At 45.3% G+C, this 21313-nt stretch overlaps 1 protein-coding gene across 1 annotated transcript in view; it reads left to right on the forward strand.

Moving 5' to 3' along the window:
* The first annotated feature begins 515 nt into the window (after positions 1–515).
* Positions 516–21313, forward strand: part of nagk (N-acetylglucosamine kinase) — a 43213-nt gene continuing 22415 nt past the window's right edge. Inside the window, exon 1 of the mRNA XM_072256769.1 lies at positions 516–596. Within this exon, the coding sequence (XP_072112870.1) occupies positions 558–596 (39 nt within the window). The 5' untranslated portion in view covers positions 516–557. The remainder of the gene's footprint in view (positions 597–21313) is intronic.

The raw sequence follows: 21313 nt of genomic DNA on the forward strand, positions 1-21313 counted from the left end.
CCTACACAATGTCCATATCCTAACATTTTCCTCACATTCACATGCTCAGCTAAATGTCTCTTAAAAGTTCCTAATGTATCCACCACCTTTGGGAACGCATTCCAGGCACACACCCCTCTCTGAGTTTAAAAAAAACCTGCCCATCAAGTCAATTCTGTTGCTATGCAAAAGGGAGCTGTGCTCTTCAAAGACCTTTATTGCTTGGGCTGTTTGCACCACTATCTCTCTACAATTCTTGCCTGGACATTGTCTTAACCCTTCACCTTGCTGCAACTACCACAGAATCTCCTGATGAAGGGTCTCAGCCCAGAACGTCTTTATTCCTTTCCATAGCTGCTGCCTGACCCTGCTGAGTTCCTCCAGCCTTTTGTGTGTGTTACTCTGGACTTCCAACATCTGCAGAATCTCTTGTGTCCACATTGTCTCTGCATGGTTGAGATAAGATGGTATTTGTAGTCGTCTAAACGCCCTCGGTTTAATTTTTTTCTCTGCAGCTGGTTGGGGGTGGACCCAGTGTTTGTCAGCCATCAATCAAATGGTCGAGGAAGCCAAGATGCATGCTGGCAGTAACCCCAGGAGTACCACTCAAGTCCTTGGTAAGGAAACTAGAACTCTTGGTTTTAAACTTGCTCAGAACACACAACAACCTTAATGAATATTGGAAGAATATTTGGGTAGCCCGTTAACATAACACTTTTACAGCGCCAGCAACCTGAGTTCAATTCCAGCGCTGTCTGTAAGGAGTTTGTACGTTCTCCCCCATGACCCCATGGGTTTTCCTCTGGGTGCTCCAGTTTCCATCCACATTCCAAAGACGAACAGGTTGAGAAGGTTAATTAGTCACGTGGGGGTAAGTCCGCGAGGACTTGTTACCTTGCCAAAGCTCTAAATAAACTTTTTAAGGAAGTACAAACTGCTAGAAGAATTCATTGGGTCAGGCATCATCTGTGAGGGGGAAGCAGACAGTTGCCATTTTGTGTGGAAACCAGTGCAGGTGAAGGGTCTTGACCCAGAAATGATTGCCCATTTCCCTCTGCAGGTGCTACCTGACTGTAATTGGTCTTGTGGGTGGAATTGGGCAGCGTGGGCTCGTTGGGCCAGAAGAAGGGCCTGTTCCTGTGCTGTATGGCTAAGTCTTAATGAGTAGGTCAGTCACATGGTCGTTGGAGATGGTTCTGTCATTCCTTATGGATGCTTCTGTCTTATTGCCGTATCTACAGCTTATAAATGTCTCAGTCTCAGCCTTAAATGTCTGACTTTCTGTATGTTTATGGTCTTCTGCTGCTGTAGCCCATCCCCATCCTCTTCAAGATTCAATGTGTTGTGCGTTCAGAGATGCTGCTCTGCACACCGCTGTTGAAAATGTGGTTCAGAATCTGGTTTAGTATCACTGGTGTATGTCATGAAATTTGTTATCTTTGCGGAAGCAGTACATAATAATAGAAAGGAAGGTGACTGTGACTATATATAAAGTAGTTAAATTAAATAAATAGTGAAAAAATAAAAATAAAAAAGAAGTGAGATAGTGTTCTAGGTTCAATGTCCGTGCAGAAACCAGAGGCAGAGGAGAAGAAGCTGTTTCTGAATCACTGAATGTGTTATTGAGTTACTGTCACCTTCCTGTCAGCTTGAACCAGTCTGGCCATTCTCCTCTGGCCATTCTCCTCTGACCTCTCTCATTAACAAGACATTCTCACCCACCGAACTGCCACTCACTGGATTTTATTTTTCCTCGCACCATTCTCTGTAAACTCTAGAGAATATTGTGCATGAACATCCCAGGAGATCAGCAGCTTCTGAAATACTCAAACCACCTCATCTGAGATCAACAATCATTCCACAGGCAAAGTCACTTAGATCCCATTTCTTCCTCATTCTGATGTTTGCTCAGAACAGTACCTGAACCTCTTGGCCATGTCTGCATGCTTTCATGCATTGAGTTGCTGTCACCTGATTGGCTGATTAGATATTTGCTTTAACGAGTGTACAGGTGTACCTGATCAATTGGCCACTGAGTGTATGTTTGGTGTCTAGCATTCCACAACCTCTGCCGATGTCGTCCTCTAAGGAAGGAAATTCTGCCCCAATGTAAACTAAAGTAACCTGTCCTGAGACTGGCTTCTGATCCAAGTCTGTAACCGGAGGGAAGGTGCCCGTCCAGCATCCAGCCTATTCCAGTGTATGCTGGTTTATTTATTCATCACGCGTACATTGAAACGAACAGTGAAATATGACATTTGCATCAACAAGCAGCACCCAAGATGCGCTGGAGACAGCCCACAAGTATCACCACACATTCCAGTGCCAACGTCACATGCTCGCAATGTTCAATATACATCGCGCGCGCGCGTGCACGCACGCACACACACACACACACACACACACACACACATCAGCATGACAAACTTCTCATAGATGCACTGTGGTGAGTATCCTGACTGTTGCATCATGGCCTGCTATGGGAGCACCAATGCAGGAATGGAAAAGTCAACAGAAAGTTGCAGACACAGCCCAGTCCATTACGAGAAAAATTTTCCACGCCTTTCAGTTCATTTACAAGGAGTGCTGCCACAAGTAAGCAGCATCCCCTGCCCACTGGTCAACCAGGCCGTACTCTCTTCTCAAATCTACCTTCGGGCAGGAGGTACAGGAGCCTTAGGTGCCACACCACCAGGTTCAGGAACAGTTATTACCCTTCAGCCATCAGGCTCCTGTACCAGCACGGATAACTTCACTCACCACAACGCTGAACTGATTCCACAACTTACAGGGCCGTTTATAAGTCAGGTTCTCAATATTATTTTTTTATTTGCATGATTTGTCTTTTGCACATTAGTTGTCTATTAGTCTTTATATGTAATTTTTCATAAAATATATATTAGATTTCTTTATTTTCCTGTAAATGCCTGCAAGGTAATAAATCTTAAGGTAGTATATGACAACATATATAGACATTGATAATAAATTTTACTTTGACTTTGGAGGGGAATAATCAGTTGACACTTTAGGCTGAGACACTTTATTGGGTTTGAAAAGAAGAGGGTAGAAGTCAAATTAAGGCTGGGTGAGGGGAAGAGGTAGTTGCTGATGGAAGCTCATTTGATTCCACTGGTTTAGTCAGCTGCTTAACCTTAAATTCCATTGGAGCTTTGAGCTTGTGTTCCTGGATCACTGGTCGTACTGTAGGGAAGTACTTCTCGATTATTGGAACAGGGTTCAAATTACAGAAATCACTAAATTCAAGTTTAACAGATAGGAGAGCTGGCAGCTGAAATTAAAAACCTTAATAATCATCATTCACTTGGGGGCCAAGGTGGAAAATACAGTCCATATAGTCACAAAGAGCACATATGCAGTAGTTATGATCTAGCACATGCAGTCTCAACAATATTAGCTCAAGTTCCTGTGTGGCATGGTCTCAAGATTATATACACAAGCGATTCTGGAAATCCAGAGTAACACATGTTAGGGTGGTGTTCTGGAGTTAGGGTCTATAGCAAATATTAACTTCATCAGCAACCAATCTTCAGATATAAATGTGGATTTGGGAGTCCTCATACAGGATACCCTTAAGGTTAACCTCCAAGTTGAGTCGGTAGTGAAGAAGGCGAATGCAATGTTGGCATTCATTTCTAGAGGAATAGAGTATAGGAGCAGGGATGTGATGTTGAGGCTCTATAAGGTGCTGGTGAGACCTCACTTGGAGTACTGTGGGCAGTTTTGGTCTCCTTGTTTAAGAAAGGATGTGCTGACGTTGGAGAGGGTTCAGAGAAGATTCACTAGAATGATTCCGGGAATGAGAGGGTTAACATATGAGGAACATTTGTCCGCTCTTGGACTGTATTCCTTGGAGTTTAGAAGAATGAGGGGGGACCTCATAGAAACATTACAAATGTTGAAAGGCATGGACAGAGTGGATGTGGCAAAGTTGTTTCCCATGATGGGGGAGTCTAGTACGAGAGGACATGACTTAAGGATTGTAGGGCGCCCATTCAGAACAGAAATGCGAAGAAATTTTTTTAGTCAGAGGGTGGTGAATATGGAATTTGTTTCCACGGGCAGCAGTGGAGGCCAAGTCATTGGGTGTATTTAAGTCAGAGATTGATAGGTATCTGAGTAGCCAGGGCATCAAAGGTTATGGTGAGAAGGTGGGAGAGTGGGACTAAATGGGAGAATGGATCAGCTCATGATAAAATGGCAGAGCAGACTCGATGGGCCGAATGGCCGACTTCTGCTCCTTTGTCTTATGGTCTTATGGATTGTAGATTGAATTTAAAATGCAGCCCTGAACATGGTTTTCCTGAAGCTGTGGACTAGAACTGATTGCAAAGCAGGCAATGCTGATTAACATTCAGTTTGGGTGTCTGGTGTGTGAAAACGATATGTAATTCACAGGAAGCATTGTAGATACATTGTAACTATAGAATTGTCCTGCTGTTACTTTTGATCATTAGCATATAGAAATGTCATGTAGTATTGGGTTGGGAGGCCTCTTCCTCTAAAAGTGTCTCAATATGATGCTTGCTGCTCGTTTTGGTTAAATAAAACACTTCTCTGTCTGCCAGTTTCAGTGTCTCTCTGGTGAATCTGTTAACATTACAACACACACAAAATGCTGGAGTCTCAGCCCAAAACGTCAACTGTTTATTCATTTCCATAGATGCCTTCTGACCCTGCAGCATTTTGTGTGTATTGGCCTGAAGATTGACAGGTTGACATGAAGCGCGAGGTACAATTCACGTGAGACAGTGTAAAGTTACTGACACTATTATAGTAAAACGAGCAGTTGTATAAATATGTGAAATGGCAGCAATAAAAGCTACAACAGTGACCGGTGCTGGATGAGAGGGTGTTGTTGAGTTGGGGAGTGGGAAGTGAAGGACATTCAGACAGGGTGTACATGTGTCCTGGATGGCAGCAAGGTGTTCAGAGGTCTAACAGCCTGGGGAAAGAAGCTGTTACCAAAGAATTTCCAGAGAATTTATCAGGGTATGCATTTTCATTGGGTTTTTTTGTGGAACAGGAAATTGATACTCTGTTACTCAATGAAAATGAGCTTCAAAGTTCAAAGTAAACTTATTATCAAAGTCCTGAGGTTTGTTTTTTGTGGACATACTCAATAAATCTACAGAAAAAATAATCATAACAATCAAAGAATGAAGGACTCAATGAGATTTATTATACAAATCTGTTTGCGACATCACAGTGAAACAATGGATCAGCTTACAGAGGGAGGAGTTGTATCTGGGGGGTGGGGTGCTTCGTCACATTCATTCATAACACTTCGTATAATCAGTGGTAGATTGTGTGGATTGTTAGAGAGTCTGAGGGAAATGTATTTAAATAGAAACTGGTAAAGTGCCAAGTTGCTACTTTAAAAGATTTGAAAACTTTATCATCCAGTTCTGATAATTGACAATTAGTTTATTATTAACTCTGACCAGACGTTTATAATGTTGGCAAATGGTGCAAGCTGAATCATCTGCAGCTCAAAGTCAGTAAAACAAAGGAGGTGCTGATGGACTTTAGGAAGCCCAAGGCTGCATTGCTCCCTGTTACTATTGGCCACGAGGACAAGGATGTGGTGAGGACCTACAAGTATCTGGGCTGCACCTGAATGACAGACTTGAGTGGAGCACCAACACAGAGGCTGTGTACAAGGGCCAGAATAGCCTCTACTTCCTGAGGAGGCTGAGATCCTTTGGAGTACGCAGGCCTCTCCTTCACAGTTCTACCAGTCTGCTGTTGCCAGCACAATCTCCTGTGCGGTGGTGTGCTGGGGCAATGTCATCATCACGGGTGACGCCAACAGGCTCAATAAACTGATTAGAAAGACTGGCTCTGTTATAGAGGTCAAACTGGTCACACTGGATGCTGTGATAGAACAAAAGACTTTACAGAAAATCCTGGCAATTCCGGACAAGGTTTCTCACCCTCTGCATACCACCTTGGTTGAACAGAATCAGAATCGGGTTTATTATCGCCGGTATGTGTTGTGAAATTTGTTAACTTAGCAGCAGCAGCAGTTCAATTCACTGCATAACATAGAAGAAAAAATAAATAAATTACATTATATGTATATTGAATAGATTTTAAATTGTGCAAAAACAGAAATAATATATATTTAAAAAGTGAGGTAGTGTTCAAGGGTTCAATGTCCATTTAGGAATCGGATGGCAGAGGGGGAGAAGCTGTTCCTGAATCGCTGACTGTGTGCCTTCAGGCTTCTGTATCTCCTACCTGATGGTAACAGTGAGAAAAGGGTATGCCCTGGGTGCTGGAAGTCTCTATTGATGGACGCTGCCTTTCTGAGACACTGCTCCTTGAAGATGTCCTGGGTACTTTGTAGGCTAGTACCCAAGATGGAGCTGACTAAATTTACAACCCTCTGCAGCTTCTTTTGGTCCTGTGCAGTAGCACCCCCCCCCCCCCACACCAGACAGTGATGCAGCCTGTCAGAATGTTCTCCACGATACATCTAGAGAAGTTTTTGAGTGTATTTGTTGACATACCAAATCTCTTCAAACTCCTAATGAAGCGTAGTTGCTGTCTTGCCTTCCTTATAACTACATTGATATGTTGGGACCAGGTTAGATCCTCAGAGATCTTGACACCCAAGAACTTGAAACTGCTCACTTTTTCAACTTCTGATCCCTCTATGAGGATTGGTATGTGTTCCTTCGTCTTTCCCGTCTTGAAGTCCACAATCAGCTTGTTCGTCTTACAGATGTTGAGTGCCAGGTTGTTGCCGTGACACCACTCCACTAGTTGGCATATCTTGCTCCTGTATGCCTTCTCATTACCATTTGAGATTCTACCAACAATGGTTGTATCTTCAGCAAGTTTATAGATGGTATTTGAGCTCCGCCTCGGCACACAGGCATGGGTATAGAGAGAGCAGAGCGGTGGGCTAAGCACAGACCCCTGAGGTGCACCAGTGTTGATCATCAGTGAGGAGGAGATGTTATCACCAATCCGCACAGATTGTGGTCTTCCGGTTAGGAAGTTGAGGATCCAATTACGGAGGGAGATACAGAGGCCCAGGTTCTGCAACTTCTCAATCAGGATTGTGGGAATGATGGTATTAAATGCTGAGCTATAGTGGATGAACAGCATCCTGACGTAGGTGTTTGTATTGTCCAGGTGGTCTAAGGCCTTATGAAGAGCCATCGAGATTGCATCTGCTGTTGACCTATTGTGGTGATAGGCAAATTGCTATGGGTCCAGGTCCTTGCTGAGGCAGGAGTTCAGTCTAGCCATGACCAGCCTCTCAAAGCATTTCATCACTGTAGATGTGAGTGCTACCACGTGATAGCATTAAGGCAGCTCACATTATTCTTCTTAGGCACTGATATAATTGCTGCCTTTTTGAAGCAAGTGGAAACTTCCTCCCGTAGCTGTGAAAGGTTGAAAATGTCCTTGAATACTCCCACTAGTTGGTTGTCACAGGTTTTCAGAGCCTTACCAGGTACTCCATCGGGACCTTCCTCCTTGCGAGGGTTCACCTTCTTTAAAGACAGCCTAACACCGGCCTCTGAGACAGAGATCACAGGGTCATCAGGTGCAGCAGGGATCTTCACAGCTGTAGTTATATCCTCCCTTTCAAAGCGTGCATAGAAGGCAACACACACAAAATGCTGGTGGAACGCAGCAGTCAAGGAAAGCAATAAAGAGATCCAGAGTGGGGTGTCCATGAAGAGGAGGGTTGAAGACGGGAGAAGGGGTCAGGCATTGAGTTCACCTGGTAGTGAAGCATCACTGCCATTCATGCTGTTGGGTTTCACTTTGTAGGAAGTACTGTCTTGCAAGTCCTGCCAGAGTTGTCGTACATCGTACGTCACCTCCAACCTCGTTTAAAATTGTCCTTTCGCCCTTGAAATAGCCCTCTGCAAATCATACCTGGTTTTCTGGTACAGGCCTGAGTCGCCAGACTTGAATGCCACAGACCTAGCCTTCAGCAGACAATATACCTCCTGGTACATCCATGTCTTTTGGTTTGGGAATGTAGAGTAAGTCTTTGTAGGCACACACTCATCCACACAGGTTTAATGAAGTCGGTAACAACTCATTCAGATTCAAAGATGAATCCCTGAATACAGTCCAGGCCACCAATTCAAAGCAGTCCTGTAGGCGCTCCTGTGCTTCCCTTGTCCAAACCCTCTTGGTCCTCACTACTCGTGCTGCAGTCTTCAGTCTCTGCCTATACTCAGGGAGTAGAAGCACAGCCAGGTGATCAGACTTCCCAAAGTGAGGGCATGGAATAGCACAGCAGACGTTCTTGATGGTGGTGTAGCAGTGGTCCAGTGTGTTGTTTCCTCTGGTATTGCAAGTGATCTATTGATGGTAATTGCTAGTGATTTTTTCAGACTGGCCTGGTTAAAATCCCCCAAAATGATGGTGAAGGCATTAGGGTGTGCTGTTTCATGCATGTTGATCCCATTGCTCAGATCATCTAAAGCCTGATTGACATTGGCCTGAATTAGAATGTATACCACTACCAAAATGACCCCGGAGAACTCCTGTGGTCGGTAAAAAGGATGATACTTAACTGGTAGATATTCCAGGTCTGGTGAGCAGAATTGGGACAGCACTGATATATTTGTGCACCAAGACGAGTTGATCATGAGGCATACTCCTCCACCTCTGATTTTGAGAGACTCTATAGATCTGTCCTGACGGTGTACAGTAAACCCGTCGATCTGAATTGCAGCATCCGGTACGGAAGGGGTTAACCAGGATTCCATGAAACAAAAGATACAAGTGGTCCTAATGTCCCTCTGATTCAGCACCCTAGCTTCGAGATCATCGACTTTATTCACCAGAGACTGCACGTTTGCCAGCAAGATAGTCGGTATTGGGAGTTTAAAACCCCGTATACTTAAACGCACTTTTTTCTCTGATCTGCAGTCATGCTTCCTGCGTGGAATGCTATGAGGATGAGACAGTCCACAATCGGTGTGGTTTCCGTCGGTTTTAAGCAGCGATAGTTCGGTTAAGCACATTAAGACATCTCTGTTGATCTTGGAAGCCGTTGTGCTTTTTAGCTGTATCAGGCCGAAACGGGATTATTTTATTGTATCCACTGAGAGTTCTGCTGCTACACGAGTCACCCAAAGACCCCTGGAAGCAGACATGAACACAGGAGCACTTTTGACAACTGTGCTGCTCCAAAGAGTGTTATATGAGGTCATTCTTACCCTTGGCCATTAGGCTCAATAATGAGTCAACCTATAGCCAGGGAAGTGATGACTCCCCTCCTGTTAGACTTATTTTTTATTCTTTCTTACTTCATTTCTAATATTTGTATATCTGTACACTTGTAATGCAACTGTGACACTAAGTTCCTTTGGGATCAATAAAGTGTCTATCTGTCTATGATGTTGCAGCTCTATAAAACTCTGCTTAGACCACACTTGGAGTATTGTGTTCAACTCTGTCCCCGCAGTGTAGGAAGGACGTGGAAGCTTTATAGAGGATGCAGAAGAAACTTACCAGGATTATAGAGTATATCTTATGAGGATAGGTTGAACGAGCTAGGGCTTTTCTCTCTGGAGCAAAGGAGGATGAGAGACCATAAGACAAAGGAGCAGAAGTCGGCCATTCAGCCCATTGAGTCAGCTCCGCCATTTTATCATGAGCTGATCCATTCTCCCATTTAGTCCCACTCCCTCACCTTCTCACCATAACCTTTGATGCCCTGGCTACTCAGATACCTATCAATCTCTGCCTTAAATACACCCAATGACTTGGCCTCCACTGCCGCCCGTGGCAACAAATTCCACAGATTCACCACCCTCTGACTAAGAAAATTTCTTTGCATCTCTGTTCTGAATGGGCGCCCTTCAATCCTTAAGTCACGCCCTCTCGTACTAGACTCCCCCATCATGAGAAACAACTTTGCCACATCCACTCTGTCCATGCCTTTCAATATTCGAAATGTTTCTATGAGGTCCCCCCTCATTCTTCTAAACTCCAAGGAGTACAGTCCAAGAGCGGACAAACGTTCCTCATATGTTAATCCTCTCATTCCCGGAATCATTCTAGTGAATCTTCTCTGAACCCTCTCCAATGTCAGCACATCCTTTCTTAAATAAGGAGCCCAAAACTGCCCACAGTACTCCAAGTGAGGTCTTACCAATGCCTTATAGAGCCTCAACATCACATCCCTCCTCCTATACTCCATTCCTCTAGAAATGAATGCCAACATTGCATTCACCTTCTTCACCACCGACTCAACCTGGAGGTTAACCATAAGGGTATCTTGTACGAGGACACCCAAGTCCTGTTGCATCTCCGAACTTTGAATTCTCTCCCCATTTAAATAATAATCTGCCCGTTTATTTCTTCTACCAAAGTGCATGACCATACACTTTCCAACATTGTATTTCATAGGGTGAATTGTCAGAGGTGTACAAGATGACAAGAAACAACGACAGAGTGCACAGCCAGACCTTTTCCCAGGGCAGAAATGGCTAATTTGAGGGGACTCAATTTTAAGGTGATTGGAGGAAAGTATGGGGAGGATGTCAGAGATCCGTGATTTACTCGGAGAGTGAGTGTATGGAACATGGTAGTAGAGGTATTTAAAGCCTTGATAGAAGCTTGAATGAAAGATGAAACTCGGAAGAAAAATGGAATGTTATGTGGGTAGATTGATCTGAAGTAGCTGAAAGGCTCAGCACAATATTGTGGGCTGAAGGGCCTGTCACAGAGACATTCTGGAGTTCCGAGTTCAGTCCTGGCATCCTCTGTAAGGAGACTCCCCATGGAATGTGTGGGTTTTCTCCGGCTGCTCCTGTTTCCTCCCACAGTCCAAAGACGTATTGGGTAGGTTAATTGGTCATTGTACGTTGTCGTGTGATTAGGTCAGGGTTAAATTGGGTTTGTCTGGGGTTGCTGGGGCAGCACGGCTTGAATGCTAAATAAATAAAAATACTCTGCTATACTGTTCTATGTTCTACTGCCACATGTACAGAGATACAGCAAAAGCCTCGTCTGCAGTTAGGTCAGCTTTTCACAGCAGTATACAGGTGTCTCCCGCTTTTTGAACGTTCGCTTTATGGAACCTCGCTGTTACGAAAGGCCTACATTAGTTACCTGTTTTCGCTAACATAAGGTGTTTTCACTGTTACGATAAAAAGCAGCGTGCGCCCCGAGCAGCCAAGCCCTTGCCCGGAACTGCATTCTAGCCGGCATTGCTTAAACACGTGCCTGTGAGCAGCCATTAGCAAGGTGAGTTCTAAGGTATCGGAAAAGCCTAAAAGAGCTCGTAAGGGTGTTACACTCAGCGTAAAACTAGACATAATTAAGCGTTTTGAGATAGAAGAAGATGACATGCCTGCCCTGATGGAAACAGATGACGATGAGATGACACCCTAAGTGTCCCACCACCCCAGTGGTCCCAACCCCCGGGCCGTGGACCGATACATTTCCACGGAGAATGCAGCGGTAGCCAGGACGCACCGAGCACATCTTTAAGAAAAAAAAGCTGAAATAAACATGCTAATTAATTAAGTGCCGCCCAGCACGTAAATATCGGCCCAGATCAGAGGCAATTGCCGATTGCATTGCCTCTGATCTGGGCTGACATTTACGTGCCGGGTGGCACCTAATTAATTAGCATGTTTATTTCAGCTTTTTTTGTTAAAGATGTGCTGGGTGCATTCCAGCTACCGCTGCATTCTCCGTGGATTGGTATTGGTTCGCTGCCTGGAGGTTGGGGCCACTCCACCACCCCAACCTCTGATGACTCAGCCTAACACAGCATTATCAGTGTGCTCGGCACTGTTGTCCCGATTCCCGTAAGTGATACTACACTGTACATACATTATTTCTAGTTTATATAGGCTGTGTACTTTTATGTGTTATTTGGTATGATGTGGCAGCTTCATAGCTTAAAGGTTACTGCAGAGAGCGTTTCTGCCAACAGTGCTTGTGCCGTGTTTCTGCCGAGTGTGCTTGCGTGAGATTTTCGCTACAGTGGACAGTGCGGCAATGATTGTGGAAAAATATTTCTACTTTATATAGGCTGTGTATTTATCATATCATTCCTGCTTTTACTATATGTTACTGTTATTTTAGGTTTTATGTGTTATTTGGCATGATTTGGTAGGTTATTTTTTGAGTCTGCAAACGCTCACAAATTTTTCCCATATAAGTAAATGGTAATTGCTTCTTCACTTTACGACATTCCAGTTTATGAACCGTTTCATAGGAACGCCCTACCTTTGGATGGTGGGGGAAACCTGTATTGAGGAAAAGCAATAACAGAGTGAAATGTGCATGCCCTCAAATCCTTTTGTTTCCCAGATCTGGAGCACCTGGTGCTGCTGTGTAGACCTTTCTGGCTGCCCAGGGGATTCACGGGTTATTATCACAGCTGTGTATATTCTGCCGGAGGCTGATACTGGCCTGGATCTCAAGGATCTGGAGACTGTACACCCGGAGGTTGCCTTCATCGTTACCAGTAACTTTAATAAAGCGTCACTGTCTAAAGTCTGTCCGGAGTTTTGTAAACGCATCCAGGTGAGCACACGGGGAGATGTAATACTCGACCACTGCTACTCTCCCTTCCGCAATACTTATAAAACGCTCCTTCACCCCCAGTTGGAAAATCGGACCACTCCTCCTGTACTTTTGCTGCTGCCATAATACAGGCAGAAGCTGAAAGAAGAGGCGGCTATAGTTAAAACCGTCCACTCTTGCCCTCCGTGCTACAGTTGATGACGTCAACCAGAATGTCTTCCATGATGAGGATGTCTCTGAGTTCACGGAAGGGGTCACGAGCTTCATCCAGAAGTGCATCGAGGATGTTGCCCCCCCAGAAATTGGTCAGGGTCTATCCACACCAGAAACCCTGGATCAACAGTTCCGTGTGAACAGCATGTACAGCACGACACAGCATACATTGCCAGTAAACAGCAGGAACTCAAGAAGTGCAGCTACGATCTGCTCAAAGTCATCAAGGCAATGGAACAACAATACAGGGACTAGATCCAGACACGACTTTCCACCAAAAACACATGCAACTTATGACAAGGTCTGCGCACCATCGCAGACTTCAAAGCTAAACACAGTGGAGTTTCCAACATTGCTGCCTGTCTCCCAGATGAGCTAAATATTTTTTACGCTTGATTCGATGTCGTCAATACTGAGTCCCTGAGGAGACCTGTAGATGATGCGACTGGCTTCTTGGTCATCTCTGAGGCCGAAGTACGTAGGTGTTTCCAGCAAGTGGACAGTTGCAAGGCTGCAGAACCAGACGGCATCCCAGGACGAGTGCTCAGGATGTGCGTAGCAAACTGGCAGGTGTGTTTACAGACATTTTTAATCTCTCCCTCTCCCAGTGTAGAGTGCCCTCCTGCTTCAAAACATCCACCATTGTCCCTGTACCTAAAAAGACCAAGGTAACATGTCTGAACGACTGGCGTCCTGTCGCACTCACCTCAATAAAAAGCAAATGCTCTGAGTGGCTGGTCAAGGACTACGTCTGCAGCTTGCTACCACCCACAATTCACCTACTAACACAGCTGATTGACAGATGATGCAATAGCCACAGCTCTACACACCATCCTTACACATCTGGAGAAGAGAGATGCTTATGTGAGAATGCTGTTCTTAGACTACAGTTTAGCATTCAACATCATAATTCCCTCCAGGCTTGACAGGAAGCTCAGAGAACTCAGCCTTGACCCTGCCTTGTGTAGCTGTATCCTGGACTTCCTGTCAGATCGCCGGCAGTTGGTAAGAATGGGCTCCTTCACTTTTGCCCTTCTGACCCTCAACACAGGTGCCCCTTGGGGCTGTGTCCTAAGCCCCCTCATTTACTCTCTGTATACCCATGACTGCATTGCTACCCACAGCTCCAATCTGCTAATTAAATTTGCTGACAACACTACACTGATTGCCCTAATCTCAAATAAGAATGAGGCAGCCTACAGAGAAGAAGTCATCACCCTGACACAGTGGTGTCAAGAAAACAACCTCTCCCTCAATGTCACAAAAACAAAGGAGCTAGTTGTGGACTACGGGAGGAATGGAGACAGGCTAGCCCCTATTGACACCAATGGATCTGGGGTTTAGAAGGTGAACAGCTTTAAGTTCCTTGGCATAAACATCACCGAGGATCTCACGTGGTCTGTACATATCGGCTGTGTGGTGGAAAAAGCACAACAGTGCCTCTTTCACCGCAGATGGTTGAGGAAGTTTGGTATGGGCTCCCAAATCCTAAGAACTTTCTACAGTGCACAGTTGAGAGCATCCTGACTGGCTGCATCACTGCCTGGTATGGGAACTGTACTTCCCTCAATTACAGGACTCTGCAGAGAGTGGTGTGGACAGCCCAGCGCATCTGTAGATGTGAACTTACCACTATTCAGGACATTTACAGAGACAGGTGTGTAAAAGGGGCCTGATGGATCGTTGGGGACCCGAGTCACCCCAACTACAAACTGTTCCAGCTGCTACCTTCCGGGAAACGGTACCGCAGCATAAAAGCCAGGACCAACAGGTTCCGGGACAGCTTCTTCCACCGGGTCATCAGACTGATTAATTCATGCTGGCACAACTGTATTTCTATGTTATATTGACTATCCTGTTGTACATAATATTTATTATAATTATAATGTGGCGTTTTCTTGGCCTTCTGAGGAAGGAAGTTGGTTTATTATTGTCACGTGTACCGAGATGCAGTGATAAACTTTGTAGTGCATGTTATCCATAGAGATCAGTTCATCACAACAGTTCAATGAGGGAGATCAGAATCGGGTTATATCACTAATGTATGTTGTGGAATTTGTTATTTTGTAGCAGCAGTACAATGCAATACATAAAAAATTACTATAAGTTACGATAAATAGAAAAACATAAGTAGGTAGTGCAAAAGGAGACCAAGATAGTGATGTAATCTTCATGGGTCATTCAGAAATCTGATGGCAGAGGGGAAGATTTTGTTCCTAAAAAATTGAGTGTGTGTTTTCAGGCTCCTGTACCTCCTTCCTGATGGTAGTAATGAGAAGAGGGTGTGATCCAGATGGTAACCGTCCTTAGGGGAAGTTGCTACCTTCTTGTGGAATTGCCTTTTGAAGATGTGCTCCATGGTGAACAATGACAATGCAAAATAATGTGTTACATTTACAGAGAAAGTGCAGTGCAGGCAGACAAATAAATTGCAAGGCCATCTTTTCATACTAGAATCTTACAACTGTAGTCCGATTACAGTAGGAAACTGTCCTTGAGCCTGGTGGTATAGAAACATAGAAAATAGGTGCAGGAGTAGGCCATTTGGCCCTTCGAGCCTGCACCGCCATTTATTATGATCATGGCTGATCATCCAACTCAGAACACCGCCCCAGCCTTCCCATGTGCTTCAGGCTTTTGTATCTTCTGCCCAGTGGGAAGGGACGAAGTGAGAATGTAAGTAGAGGTGCTGGTGAGTTTTCTTGACCATAACATCTCTGTGATGTGGTGGCATTAGCAATGATCTTTCAAAAATCATTGGACTCTGGCATGGTGCTAAAGGACTTGAAAATTGCAAATATCACTCCACTCTTTAAGAAAGGAGGAAGGCAGCAGAAAGGAAATTATAGACCAGTTAGTCTGACCTTAGTGGTTGAGAAGAAGTTAGAGCCAATTGTTGAGCTGATGGAGTAATTGTGACACAGGACAAGATAGGACAAAGTCAGCATTGTTTCCTTTAGGGAAAATCCTGCTTGGAACCTGTTAGAATTCTTTGAGGAAATTACAAGTAGGATAGATAAAGAAGATGCAATGGATGTTGTATATTTGGACTTTCAGAAGGCCTTTGACAAGGTGCCACACATGAGGCTGCTTAACAAGATAAGAGCCCATGGTATTACAGGAAAGTTACGAATGCGGTTAGAGCATTGGCTGATTGGAAGGAGGCAGCGAGTGGGAGTAAAAAGATCCTTGTCTGTTTGGCTGCCAGTGTCTCGTGGTGTTCCGCAGGGGTCGGTGCTGGGACAACTTCTTTTTATGCTGTATATAAATGATTTAGATGATGGAATAGATGGCTTTGTTGCCAAGTTTGTAGATGATACGAAGATTGGTGGAGAAGCAGGTAGTGTTGAGGAAACAGGTAGAATGCAGAATGACAGATTTGCAGAATGGGTAAGAAAGTGGCAAATGAAATGCAGTGTTGGAAAATGCATGGTCATGCACTTTGGTAGTAGAAATAAATGTGCAGACTATTTTCTAAATGGAGAGAAAATCCAAAAATCTGAGATACCAAATGACTTGGGAGTCCTTGTGCAGAACACCCTAAAGGTTAACTTGCAGGTTGAGTCAGTGGTGAGGAAGACAAATGCCATGTTAGCATTCATTTCACGAGGTCTAGAATACAAGAGCAAGGATGTGATCTGAGGCTTCACCTTGAGTATCGTGTACTGATTTGGGCTCCTCATCTTAGAAAAGATGTGCTGACATTGGAGAGGGTTCAGAGGAGGATCACAAGGACGATTCTGGGAATGAAAGGGTTATCTTACGAGGAACATTTGATGGCTCTGGGTCTGTACTTGCTGGAATTTAGAAGGATGGGGGGGGCGCGGATCTCATTGCAACCTTTCGAATGTTGAAAGGCCTAGATGGAATCAATTTGGAAATGATGTTTCCCATGGTGGGAGAGTCTAGGACAAGAGGGCACAGCCTCAGGATAGAAGAGTGTCCATTCAGAACATGCGGAGAAATTTGTGGAGTTTGTTACCACAGGCAGCTGTGGAGGCCAGGTCATTGGGTGTATTTAAGGCAGAGATTGATAGATTCTTGATTGATCATGGCATCAAAGGTTACCAGGAGTTGAGGTTGAGGAGGAGAAAACAAAGGATCAGCCGTGATTGAAAGGCGGAGAGACTCGATGGGCCGAATGGCCTAATGTTGCTCTTATGTCTTGTGGTCTTATGGTGATTGGGCCAGGTTGAATTATTGGTGACATTTACACTCAGGAATTTGTAACTCTTGTTGTGACTGCTACTTTCAATTACTTGGAGTGTTCTTAACAAATTTGTGGAAGTAATCCGAATAAAACATACTACTCAGAGTGAGAGTGAGGAATGACCTGCTGTTTGGCTGATTTAAGCACCGGCCCGGATTGTAGAGGAAGGGTACAGGCCCAAGGAAAGAGGGGCCCGGGCCCAAGCCTGTGTTGAAGTGGTAGGTCCCAGGTCAAAGCCAGGAATGACCTGAGCTTTGACTGATTTAAATGTCAGGCCAGGTTGTAAAGGTCGGGGTGTTGAGGCCAGAGTCGTGGGACGAGCCAGTGTTTAGTTTACTGCTCCATAAGGTTTACTCGCCCGTATTGGACTGGGGCTGTGGCCTGCAATTAATGGGTTCCTGAATCGTCCGAGACTGGCATTGTGTCTGTGGACTCGCTTTCGTGAACTTCAGTTCTGAATGTTATTTGCTTACTTTCACTGTTTCCATGATTTGGTTTTTTTTGTATATTGGGTGAGAGCCTTCTTTTTTTTAATGGGCTTCTGTTAGATCCATTTGTTTGTAAGGAGACAAATCTCAAGGTTGTATATGGAATACTTACTTTGATAAAAAAATGTACTTTGATGGTGGTGAATATTGGTAGCTCGGGTTGAGGTGTTTGATGCTGTGGTGTTCGCTGAGTTTGGCAATTAGCTTGCAGATCCCCAGTTGAGGCAAGCAAACGGGACCCTATATAAACAGGAGAAATACCAACAACTGCGCACTGAGGATGTCTCCTCGACTGGTGGTGAGATGTCTGCAAGCTAATTGCCAAGCTTGGCAAATGGCGCAACATCAAGCACTTTGAACTTTTAATTTAATGATTTATTTGTAAATCCTATAACACTGGCGATCATTTAACCCTGGTGGAGGTTAATGGCAGTGCCAGTAATGATTTTATCATTTAATTAAGGCGAGAGGTTATGTGGAAGATTTTACAGGAAGATGCTGGGGTCTGTTGGTAATCAGATGTAAGATGTGTGGCACGTGGCCAAGTGGTTAAGGCGTCAGTCATGTGATCTGAAGGTCACTAGTTCGAGCCTCAGCTGAGGCAGCGTGTGTGTCCTTGAGCAAGGCACTTAATCACACATTGCTCTCCGACAACACCGGTGCCAAGCTGTATGGGTCCTAATGCCCTTCCCTTGGACAACATCGGTGGCGTGGAGAGGAGAGACTTGCAGCATGGACAACTGCCGGTCTTCCATACAACCTTGCCCAGGCCTCAGTCATCATCGAAAATCGATGGACAACCGAAGAAGAGATGTAAGAGGGCATGAGGTACAAGAGCTGATGTTCCAGAGGGTGGAGGTGGAGAACGGTTATCAGAAGTTTGCAGAGGTGGAGAGGAACGGGCGATCTGTGTTGTACTGCAAAGCATCTGCTGGAGGAACTCAGTAGGTTGAGCAGAATCAGCAGGAGGGAAGGAAACGTCGAAGTTTTGAGTCGACACCTACATCATAACACACAGAACATGGGAATAGGTCCTTTAGCCCACCATGTTGTGCCAAACTGATTAAGCTAGTAATTAAATCCCCTTTTAAGCTAGTCCCTTATGTCAACTCTATGTCAGTACTCTCTGCACATTTTGGCACCTTTTAAACATCTTAAACAGTTCCCCCCCCAGCACATTATAAACTCAGGTTGCAGATGCTGGGAATCCAGAGCAACCTCAGTGGAAAAAGCCTGTCTGCATTTACCTCATCTATACCCCTCATATCTCCCCTCGTGTTCCCCTGTAACTTCACCTTCCACCCTTAACCCATGACCTCTTGTAGACCCACCCAACCTCAGCAGAAAAGCCTGCTTGCATTTACCCTGCCTATACCCCTCATAATTTTGTATATCTCTGTCAAATAGAACCATAGAAAAGTACAACACAGATACAGGCCCTTTGGCCCAACTCGTCCATACTGAACCATTTACACTGACATCTACCTACCTACCTGCACCAGGACCATAGCCCTCCATACTCCCCTCATTCTCCTAAGCTCCAGGGAATAAAATCCTACCCTATTCAGCCTTTCCCTGTGACTCAGGTCCTCAAGTCCCGGCAACATCCTTGTAAGTTTTCTCCGCACTCTTTTCAATTAAGGTGGTGGGGTGAAGATGCGTCTGTACTAAAGGAGACGTAAGGCGTTCCTTCCCTCCACTATCCTGCAAGGTGTAACACCTGCTTAGCCCTCTCCCCCGCCCCCACCCCCCTCCCAAAATTGGGGTCATGTGAAGCCATGGGAGCAGTGGTAGATGGCGGTATGAGCAACAGGTACATATCACAAGTCCTGGTTATGTGACAACTGACGCCAGGTGGACAATCTCTGAAGAGTATTGATAATGGCTGGCTGGGGTCACCCGACTTGAAAAGACACTGCCCAGAAGAAAGTAATGACAAATCACTTCCTGTTGATATCTTTCCTGTAGATAGGTGACCAGAACTGCACAGAAACCTGATATGGCTTTTTAAAATTAAAGATGAGGTAAGAGGCAAGTATGTTACATAGGATCTTAGAATAGGTAGTGAGATGGAGTTTAAGAGGTCTATAGACAGACACATGATCATAAAGGGATGGGAGAGATGATTGCGGGCTGAATGGCCTGTCCCGTGCTGTTCTCTTCTGTGTCCTGAGAGGGCAAGTACGATTTTACCTTTGTGCTGAGGCGTTATATCAATGAGGCCCACTCTAACTTCCACATTGAGGGATTCAGCCGAGACTTTGTGCACATTTCTCTCGAGTGGGACTTGGGCTTCTTAACTTTCTGACTCAGAATGTTGTGCTGATCTTAATCATTTCATCTCGGACTCTTGTTGTGAACGTCCGTGCAAGTTTGGGGTGCTCATCACCTCTCGGCGCTAGGAGTAGACTTTCAGGCCACGATCTCTTCTCTCCTACCATCTGCTCTCTACAATCATTGGGCAGGAGGTACAGGAGCCTCAGGTCCCACAACACCAAGTTCAGGTGCATTTAATATACTTCAACCATCAGGCTCCTGAGCCAGTGTGGATAACTTCACTCACCTCAACATTCCACAACCTATGGACTCACCTTCAAGGTCTCTACAACTCAAGTTCTCAGTATTATTTATTTAAGTTATTGGCATCATTTGCATTCATTTGCACGTTGGTTGTTTGTCAGTAATTATTTATGTATCAACACACATCAAAGTTGCTGGTGAACGCAGCAGGCCAGGCAGCATCTGTAGGAAGAGGTGCAGTCGACGTTTCAGGCCGAGACCCTTCGTCAGGACTAACTGAAGGAAGAGTGAGTAAGAGATTTGAAAGTGGGAGGGGGAGGGGGAGATCCAAAATGATAGGAGAAGACAGGAGGGGGAGGGATGGAGCCAAGAGCTGGACAGGTGATTGGCAAAGGGGATATGAGAGGATCATGGGACAGGAGGTCCGGGGAGAAAGGCGGAGGGGGGGGACCCAGAGGATGGGCGAGGGGTATAGTCAGAGGGACAGAGGGAAAAAAAGGAGAGTGAGAGAAAGAATGTGTGTATAAAAATAAATAATGGATGGGGTACAAGCGGGAGGTGGGGCATTAGCGGACGTTAGAGAAGTCGATGTTCATGCCATCGGGTTGGAGGCTACCCAGACGGAATATAAGGTGTTGTTCCTCCAACCTGAGTGTGGCTTCATCTTTACAGTAGAGGAGGCCATGGATAGACATGTCAGAATAGGAATGGGATGTGGAATTAAAATGTGTGGCCACTGGGAGATCCTGCTTTCCCTGGCGGACAGAGCATAGGTGTTCAGCAAAGCGGTCTCCCAGTCTGCGTCGGGTCTCGCCAATATACAGAAGGCCACATTGGGAGCACCGGACGCAGTATATCAGCCCAGCCAACTCACAGGTGAAGTGTCGCCTCACCTGGAAGGACTGTTTGGGGCCCTGAATGGTGGTAAGGGAGGAAGTGTAAGGGCATGTGTAGCACTTGTTCCGCTTACAAGGATAAGTGCCAAGAGGGAGATCAGTGGGGAGGGATGGGGGGGACGAATGGACAAGGGAGTCGCATAGGGAGCGATCCCTGCGGAAAGCAGAGAGAGGCGGGGAGGGAAAGATGTGCTTAGTGGTGGGATCCCATTGGAGGTGGCGGAAGTTACGGAGAATAATATGTTGGATCCGGAGGCTGGTGGGGTGGTAGGTGAGGACCAGGGGAACCCTATTCCTAGTGGGGTGGTGGGAGGATGGAGTGAGAGCAGATGTACGTGAAATGGGAGAGATGCATTTGAGAGCAGGGTTGATAGTGGAGGAAGGGAAGCCCATTTCTTTAAAAAAGGAGGACATCTCCCTTGTCCTAGAATGAAAAGCCTCATCCTGAGAGCAGACGCGGC

This window comes from Mobula birostris, chromosome 4 (assembly GCF_030028105.1).
Source record: "Mobula birostris isolate sMobBir1 chromosome 4, sMobBir1.hap1, whole genome shotgun sequence".
NCBI classification, from domain to species: Eukaryota; Metazoa; Chordata; class Chondrichthyes; order Myliobatiformes; family Myliobatidae; genus Mobula; species Mobula birostris.